Here is a 9,548-nt window from a genome sequence, read left to right as displayed (position 1 = left end):
ACATGTCTAGAGAGAGGTATTTCTATAATATAATTTCCTCTTTTGGTATTATCAGTATCCTTCACATGCAATTGTGAACATATTGAACATAAAATTTCTTATTCATGCGTCCTTTTATATGATTTCTGTTATGTTGAATGTCGGTACCTTTGTTTTGCTCAATAATCGTGCTGAAAACATCTCAATCTTCTTTTACGTTGTTATCCTCTGTAAAAATATCAACATTAGGCAGACGGTAAGCATCTTCTTTATGGAACTAAATCGTATTAACAATAGTAAATTTTCCTCTTACCTTAAAAATTTAAACTAAATTCTGTTTTTGTTTTTTTTTATTATTTGGATGTTCTTTTACGTTCCATTAAACCAAAAAAAATTTAAATCCATAAAATCATAATCAACGAGACATAATATAAATCTAGAACAGGTGCGTAAATCATCATTCTTCGACTTAATAATACATTCTAAGCCCCATCATCATAAGGCTGTAGTACTTTGTTTTGGATGATTTCATTTTATTTTAGCAAAGATTGTAGGTAACATGATTTCTTTTTTGCAATATGACCTAGAAGCCTTTCTTACCTGGATTTGATTTTGATAATGACTTTAGAACGTCCAGGGTGTTTGTATCTTTGTCTGTTAAAAATCAGCAAAGGTGATTTAGTGGAGAAGTGAAGAAGACAAAAAAAAAAGAATTGGAGAGAGAGAGAGAGAGAGAGAGATAGAAAGATACTTTCTAAGAATATAGCTTACCAAATAATTCCATTCCAGGTAAATAAACCTGCAAAAGTCACATTGTTTTGTTTAAGTTTAATATATGATCAATATGGAGAATTGCAGTCAGTATCAATGTTGGGTGAACCAGTTATTTTAACAAATATTTCATGGTTCTGTGTATATGAAATCTATATCTCAGCATCTCACCTGTAAATTTCCTGGTAAAGGAACATTCATTCCAAGCCCTATCATACAGGCCAGCAGAATGAATGGGATTCTCTTGTCCATCTTGACTTCTGATGAAGTAGACTATTCTTTCTTCTACGTCTCACTGTGTCTATAGTTCAACCCAATCCCAGGTCCAGTTTATATCCAAAATCTTACAAAGTTTCAACCAATCAGTAGCCAGAGTCATAAGTAAATGGATGTGACTCAAGGAGATGCTCCAGGACCATATCATGGTCGTTATATGAGAAGAATTGATGATTATTACAGGGACAGGAGACAGCTTTAATTATAAATTATTCTCACCTGTAATTGTCCCTTTTTACTTTGGTTACAAACAAGGAGGTAATATTTATTATGTATGTTTCAATAAAAATAGTTTTTAATTGTCTGCCTGGACAGATATCGTACATTCCCTTTTTTATTTTATTGTGTCTAATTTAATTTATACAGCTGTATGATTTTACCTCTTTAAATGTTGTAGTTGTGAAATGTTCAATTCTACGCTATACCTGACCATCTTCATCTGTTTACTTTTTAAGACTTCTTATTATAAAGTTTTGTGGGGTTTTTTTTCAAATCTATAAATTTGGAATATAAATACGAAGTGGGTTTGCCCTTAAACTAACGTGTCCACTTCCAACCATTAATAAAATAAAGCCATGTTTGTACTATCAGGAAAAGTCTAGTTCTTCTAGATATTACTTGGCAGCATTGATCATAAAATAGTTAACAGCTTTCCCTGTTCACATGCCCTTGTATAACCATTAAAAAAAAAATCAGTTTATTCTATTGAATTAACCAAAATTATCATAATTTTGGCCTGGGAATATTGGCAAAGCTTGGTTAAACTTGGTGGATAGATATTTTAGATATATTCTATTCATGCCTGTTGACTTGACTGCTGGCTGCTCTCACATAAGGATAGCCATGACCTTTAAGGTACAATACATGTCTCTTTTATGCATGGGGAAACCCAGTCTTGGTGGGTTCTGCTAAACCGAATTATCTGAGAGTCTGCGCTAGTGACGTGACACTCGTTTTCCTGCCCACTATAAATAAGGTTGGACTGTTTCTGTTGTTTTTGTATCCCCGGCCATAATTTTTATGCAGGGAGTGGGTTTTCCCTCATCAGATTCAGATAGGCCTGAAATAGGGACATGGCTGGCTATGCTCTCTAGTTTATTTATAATTCTAAGTTGCAGAGATGAACAATGGTCTAGGTGTTTTGTTTTACTCCTTTTCTGTTCCTAATATTGTACTTTCTACAGATGGAATTTCATCTTGCATTTTACCAAACTGTGGACATCTCTTGAAAATGGCAAATGTGATAGAGTATTGAAAAATAGGAATTATTCTACCAAAATGATTGTTGTAATGGAATGTTACGTGACACTACATCCAGTAGATGTTAAGGTATGACTAAAATGGGTTATTATAACAATCACTGTGTTGCCCTTTACGCCTGTTTGTAAATGATGAATGTGTTCAAAAAGGATTTGCATAAATGGATTATACACCTGGCGAAACAAAAGGGAAAATGAAATTATAGGATGTTAAACCTGCGATGGATTTTCACATGTGAAATATATATTATAACTAGAATGAATTTAGATGATTTAGCTTTTTTATTCTTTCTGTTTAAAGTTTATTAAAAGTTTTTTGTTTTTTTTCTGTCGAATTGATGACAGCGATATGGCAATAAGTGATTAGAAACATAACAACCATTCACAGCATTGAGATATCAACATTATAAATGAGTGTTTCTGTGTTTCATTGACTTTTTCGGTGGACGACCAGCTTGTACCAAACTAGCAGGTATGAGTACTTTGGAAACTACCAGATGAGGCACTATCATGTCAAAGAATAAGCAGCTTAATAGGTCCACAATAAATTTATGGGGCTCCAATTAGAGCATTGCCTTTGTAAACTTTTTTTCGACTCTGGAGTAAAAAAAATATTATATGTGTCGAATGATTTAATATTCTTAAGTTCCAGTTTGTCAAAAAGATGAGCCTTTTTGGTGAAAACCTAGAGCCATCCCTGTCTTGAGGTACAACCATATGCAGCTGAACCCGTACCATAATACAAGTATGAGAAATACACTATATGGACAAAAGTATTAAGTCATCTGATAATTAAGCCAACAGGGATTTTAATGATTTCACATTAAAAATACATAGACATTAATATGTAGTTGGTTCCCTTTTGCAGCTTTAACAACATCCACTCTTCTGGGAAGGCTTTCCACAAGTGTTTCTGTGGGAATTTGTTCATCACAAAGGTGCTCGGTGGGGTTGAGGTCAGGACTCTGGACAGGCCGATTATGGTCTTCCACAGCATACTCATCCAACTATTTCATAATGGAAACTCATTCCATTCCATGATATTAATGCCAGTGGAAGGTTGTAACTCTTCAGCTATGGAAAATCTAGGAGGGATAAAGGTTCATGAACTGACTTATTGCTAGGGTGGAATCCTATTACAGTACCACGCTTGAACCCAAATATTTGTAAATGCCAATATGGCTAGGCATTTCCCTCTGCCTCCTCGTGCACAGTGTATAAGCAGCCTTGGTTTCACCGCAGACACATGACGTAACGTGACCCTGAAACAGTTTTGTCTTCCCATGCCGGTTCACAATAGTTTAGAAAGGGCCCTCTATCATACGAGGAGACAGGAAGATGGAGTCTCATCGGGCCTCCAAGAGGCACAGGCCTAACCCTGTGGTTACTCCAGTGAGGAGAACCTTTCTGAAAACTACGAGTTCTAAGAGTCCATTATCTTTGGGGATGCTGGCCGAAACTATGGATTTTGGAACCAGGAGAGAAGCTGTGTCAGGATTCCACCCTGTCAGCCAGGATTCTGTATTTATTTTACTTCGTGTCATATAAGCGGCAGCCCCTAGAGGCCTCCTGTGTGTACACAGTACCCTGTAGGCTAACGTGCAGACCAGCTGCCTCTGCTTACCTGGGTGTAACCCTTCTTACGCTGGAGCACCCAGACCTAATCAGTACAACCAGCTGAGCCTCGTTGACAGGACTGAGCCTGCCTGCCCTTCAGTCAGGGCCTGACTTTGCATTGAAGTGATGGGACTGTGTTGCTCTGGCCCTGTACCTGATCCTGCTTTGTACCTGATCCTACCTTCAGCCCGTAGGTTTCCGTACGCAGTGGAATCCGCACGTGGTGAATCCAGCCAGCAAAACGGTAGTGCTGGTTGCCAGCGGTCGCTATTTAAGGTGGTTTCGAGAAGTTCCTGAAGGTTAAGATATCCTATCCTTGATTAAAGAAGAAACGTCTGGGGATTTCGGCTTCTCACTCCATCCCCTGTGTGTTCCTGCCTTGTGCCCTTTCAAGAGGGCTTCCTGCCTTGTGCCCTCTCAAGTGGGCTTCCTGCTTTGTGTCCTTTCAAGTGGGCTTCCTGGCTTGTGCCCTGTCCAGTGGGCTCCCTGCCTTGTGCCCTTTCAAGTGAGCTTCCTGCCTTGTGCCCTTTCAAGTGGGCTTCTTGCCTTGTGCCCTTTCAAGTGGGCTTCCTGCCTTGTGCCCTGTCCAGAGAGCTTCTTGCCATATATACGTTTTTCTTGCTAAGAGACTTTTTAACCTGTATTTGTTTGTCCTGCCATATTATACAATACATAGCATTACCTGGAATTCTGCCTGTGGTGTATTCCTTTGTGCCTGTCTGACTTATCCTTCGTTTACTATGCATTGCTGTGTGCAGACAGAACCCCAGGTATCCCCTGTAAGGAAGCGCCTACCCAACCCGATTACCCGGGCCCTGACAAGCTGCCTCGGTGTAAAAAGTGATAAAATATTATGAAACAATTTGACTTGTCCACCACTTCTTATAATATATGACATCCCAGATAAGAAAACTAGATTTTTTAAAAACACTTGGTTAATAATAAAACAACTTATACTCGGAATAAGAGCTAAGTGTAATTTTAGAACATCTTTCTAGTGTCCAACACAGAGGTCTAGAACACGGTTGACATTCTTGGTGGAAGAAGCCAAATGGGTAATTATTTACAATGATTGTGAGTGTGCCAGCTGCAGTTTAAGGTTGATTTAAGTAAAATAATGGAAGTGAGATGTAAATTTCCGAAGGCAGAATATAGTATTAGGGGTACCGTGCCTCCAACGCTAACAGAAGAGTGGGACTAGGAAGTATTTATTTCTGAGGATTTAAAGGCAAGCAGGTAATACAACAAAGTGGTGGGGAAAAGCAAGAAGGGTTCTGGGTTGTATACCAAAAGGAATTAGAAGCAGAAAGATAGAAGAGGTTATGCCACTTTACAGATCTTTGTAGAGTATTGTTCTGGAGAGAGTTCAGAGAAGTTATGTAGTCCTGGTGGCTAACATAACCCTTTGGTCTCTTGCACACCCTGCATCCCTTTCTGGTGTGTATCATTGCTCAAGCCACCTGGCTGTGTCCATTAAAGGGGAGATTACAAGTGTGAAAAGTGCCATTTTCTCCAATAATTTCCATCCAGCTCTACTCTGACCTATCTATGATTGGGTTAAACTGATGTTTCATCTCCAGGATGCTTCAATTCCCTCACTGGATCAATCTCTACCACTTCTACTAGAAGACAATTTAATGTATCCACCAAACTGACTTATATGCTTTTTGTAGAGCCCAAGTCATGAACATCTGTTCATTTGATTCTCAATAATGATAATTCTTCATACAAGTTCATGCAAGTTGCAGCTTTGAATATAAAATTGGATATTTGAGCATTACTCTGTCCAAATATATATTTTTTAATTTAATAATCTAAGACAAACACACGCCAAATATTTATTTAAACATACTTTATTAATGAAGCAAAAGTTTACTTGAGATACCCAGTAAATCACAAACAAATCACAACAAATCAATATTAGTGTTTGATTTTTTAAATTATTGCTATTGAAGAAAAAATTGTGTGGGTCCTCTACAAAATTCTGTTGTAACAATAGCTTTCTTCTACTCCATATACTTTATTACTTTGGCACTGAAATAAATAAAAATAGAAAATGGAATTAGTGACATTTTATGTAAAAAAAACCCCACACAATTACATACTTCTTTGAAAGGGCTGGATGAGCCGTAATACTCACAGAACACGTATGTAGCATTGAACCCTTTAAATGTTTTTGTTTGATCACTACGAAACTGAATCATCATGAAATTTCCGGATGAGACCGAAGGAGCCAGGGATCTAGTGCCACAGTATGCCCCCATCAGTGGGGAGCTGCTATCTGCTCCGTTATAAACTTTCACATAGTCGTATCGGCAAAATCCGAACACACCAGACTCCAAGACAAACTCATTAAATATCAGAGAAATCTAAAGGAACAAAACAGAATACAATATAATTATGACCAAAGACAACACCTTGTATTGCAAATCAAGTTTTTAATGTCTTAAGCACAATATTATGCTTGACTTGGATTTACTGGTATTTCAAATGAAGAGAATTCATCAGCAGGAAACAGTTTCAGTAAATTCCATATGAGAAAAAGTCAGTTTTCTTACATTATAGATCATAGTAATGCATGTAGTAATGTAGCCGAAATGCTTTTGACTTGATAAAGTGAAGACTCCCAAAAGTTTGTCATTACAAAATACTGCTAGCCCAGTAAAAAAGGTATCACAAAATTCCGCAACATTCTGTTACCTTGCATGTACATCATAGACCATACCAAGTCAATATGTTACCTTATAGCCTTCAGGAGCTGTGATTTTCCAGTTGCAGTCCATATTGACTGAGTAGCCGTTGGGGTATCCAGGAGAGGTGAAGTTCTTTGTTGGTGCATAGAAAGCCCCTCCACATTGTACTAGAGCAGAAATATTTAAATAGAGACACGTTAGAGGTCATAATATGTCAGGTCACCTGCATCTAGTCGTGCTTTCTGTGTGCGTTAATTTATTTGATCATATTAGGTAAGAACATCTATATAGTTACATTGATGGAGTTACCTGAGCTGTACGTAGCTTTAAAGCCGGTGGCAGTGGTGTCACCATCACTAACAAACTCAATAAGCATCTGGGAAGTGGAAGAGATTATCGGTGGGATCAGTCCTGCACCACACGCTCTGTCCACTAACACAGGGGATGTCTTGATGGGACCGTCGTAAATTTTAATGTAGTCAGAGGCACAGTCTTGAGAGGACTGGACATCAAAGGCGTTAAACTGCAGAGAAACCTGTAAAGAAATTATAAATGGATTTGTGTCTAATTTTAGAAGTAAAGAACATGGACTATTTTGTTTTTTCTTATATCGGGCATTATTCAAGTGTAACAAGTTGGTAAATCGTGGTAGAGAAGCTCATATTAGGTTTCAAGAAATATTAGGGTTTTTCTACTACTAGGACCATGCCAACATGTGGATAAATTCAACATTAAAAGCAGTAAGTAGGTTCAAAGTATCTTAGAAATCTGAACCTTTAGTTTCAAATAAGATTTCTGACTTATAACAAAATACATTGTATGTACAATCATGTTTGTGCAATTCCACACCTGACCAGATGGGGTTCTAATTAACCAAACAGAGCTTGAGTTATTGGGATAAACAGAGGGGTAATTGGCTGAGGTCACAGTCCCACTGGCCTTATTGAGCAATGTTCCCCAAACACCTGAAAAAGCAAAAAACAAATTGTTTAGCATACATAGAGTGACATTTTGGTGTATTTATCTCATGTGGACTCTAGCTAGACATTCACAGCCATTGTGTACTCACCACACTCATACAGTCTGTTAATTTTTGAAACATCCAGAGGACTCAATCCACTTCTTTGTCCAATGGGTACGGATGGATCAGGCTTGGGTATGATAGTAGCTTGTCCCGATGTGTTACTGAAAGCAGTACTGAGACAAAAGAGAGCATAAAGTGTCTTAAGGGTCTAAAAATGGGATAAGTAGGGGGCATGATGGTCAACCACATTCTACAGCATATTATTCCATTGAGCCTTATCTTTAAAATGTGAATTGCTTGGGAGTTCAATGGAACAATATGCTTCAGACAATAGGTACACCACATGGCGACCACCAGTACTTTTTTAATAGTCAAACACATACAGTTTGGTTTATTACCTGGGATAATGCATCACTGAGCCGTAGTCATATTCTAGACCCAGGTTATTGGAATCTTCTTTTTTGAAGTTGATCAAGTTTTCTGCGACAAGATATAGAATTTAATGTGTGTTTCCAAGGCAACCAGTGGAGCAATCTGTCTGGTAAATGGATGCAGCATTACAGAGCTTAATGGGTATGTATTCCAGCATTGTTACCTGATGAGATGTACTGAGTCATGACAGTCACGTAGCCATCACGGTCACTCCTTGACTGCTCGTGGTAAAAGCCGAGGTTATGGTTCAGCTCGTGTTGAATGGTCCCTCTGGACAAGCAACCATCATTAAGATACGTTGTCTGGCCACCTCCAATTCTGCCCACATAGGCGCCACAGCTAGAAAAACAAAAAATGGACAGTGAGGAGTGATTACTTGCACAGTGGTACAGGTGTTTCCTAAACAATAATCAAATTATTATATTTTAATTTGGAAATGTAATGATTTTACATCAAAATGCTTCAAAATGTGTGAATGATGTACTAAAATACTATATTTTTTAGATGTTTACATTAAATTCTTCACATTGGGTATGAGCAACACTATAAGACTGTGATAATACTCATATTTAAACAAAGGGAAGAATGCACTCAACGTCTGTGAATATGGAACCTTGCAATATAATTCCATTTAATCAGAGCATTTACTAAATTAGTTTATATATATTACGTAGCTCTTACCCCCCTGCTTTCACAATGTTGAGGTAGTTACTCTGGGTTGACCGAGGAACAAAACGCACGCAGGTCAAGGTTTCGTACTCTTGCATGGAGCTCCGAAACAAAGCCATCTCCTGCTCAGCTGGGGAGAAGGTAGTGAGCTTCATCAGTAAATTAATTTGAAATATACATGATTTATATCATCTAGGGGAAAAAAAATCAACTTACTGTAATCAGGGGAAAGGTTATAAGCCACAACAACTGTCCCATCTGCAGATTTTGGCCAAAGGCAGCCTTTACACTTAGTTGCACTTCGACCACGGGGGCTTATGAGGATGTCTCCCTCGACCATCGGCTCCTTAATGCCTGGAAGAAGCACGGGGAAAGAAAAGCCCATCACCTTTGACTCCATTCACTTTACCCTCTCTTACATAGATCTTTATCCTTATGTGACTACAGACCCTATTTATTATTTAACAAAGTTGAGTCCTGAATTTGAAAACTAGACTTGGTAGATTGACTTTGATTCAATTCCCTTTTTTCATTTTAAACAATCTTCCTGTTCTACCGATTGAAATCAATTTGTTAATATTAAAGGAATTGTCTACCTAGTAGTTTTTAAGAGAGTGGCAAAAAAACATTAACCGGGAGTTTTTCTCTAATAGAAATTCTTTTTTCACGAGACAAGATCAACAAATCTGAATTTCCGATCAATCAGACGTAGAAAGCCTTGTTTCATGTAGTTAATACTTTTTTCACATAGCTACGCCTATGGACCCTTCAGAATTTTTTCCAGCCCCACAAAATACATGTCTAGAGAGAGGTATTTCTATAAAATAA

The 9,548-nt window shown here is 37.9% G+C and overlaps 1 protein-coding gene across 1 annotated transcript; it reads right to left on the bottom strand.

Moving 5' to 3' along the window:
- Window positions 1-181: 181 nt before the first annotated feature.
- LOC149284708 (embryonic protein UVS.2-like) lies at window positions 182-9,060 on the bottom strand. The gene is made up of 10 exons (XM_089496328.1): window positions 8,937-9,060; window positions 8,733-8,850; window positions 8,215-8,390; window positions 8,015-8,099; window positions 7,665-7,789; window positions 7,445-7,560; window positions 6,905-7,130; window positions 6,644-6,762; window positions 6,008-6,271; window positions 182-256 (listed from the first exon to the last, which is right to left on the bottom strand). The coding sequence occupies exons 1-10, from the start codon at window positions 9,058-9,060 to the stop codon at window positions 182-184; spliced, it is 1,428 nt and encodes a 475-aa protein (XP_089352454.1).
- Between the last annotated feature and the right edge of the window lie 488 nt (window positions 9,061-9,548).

The sequence above is a fragment of the Sceloporus occidentalis genome, unplaced genomic scaffold (genome assembly GCF_023333645.1).
Source record: "Sceloporus occidentalis isolate IW3139 unplaced genomic scaffold, rSceOcc1.0.p SCAF_89, whole genome shotgun sequence".
Taxonomy (NCBI): domain Eukaryota; kingdom Metazoa; phylum Chordata; class Lepidosauria; order Squamata; family Phrynosomatidae; genus Sceloporus; species Sceloporus occidentalis.
Note: the sequence above shows the minus strand (reverse complement) of the source record. Positions and strands in the feature narration are given on the sequence as shown.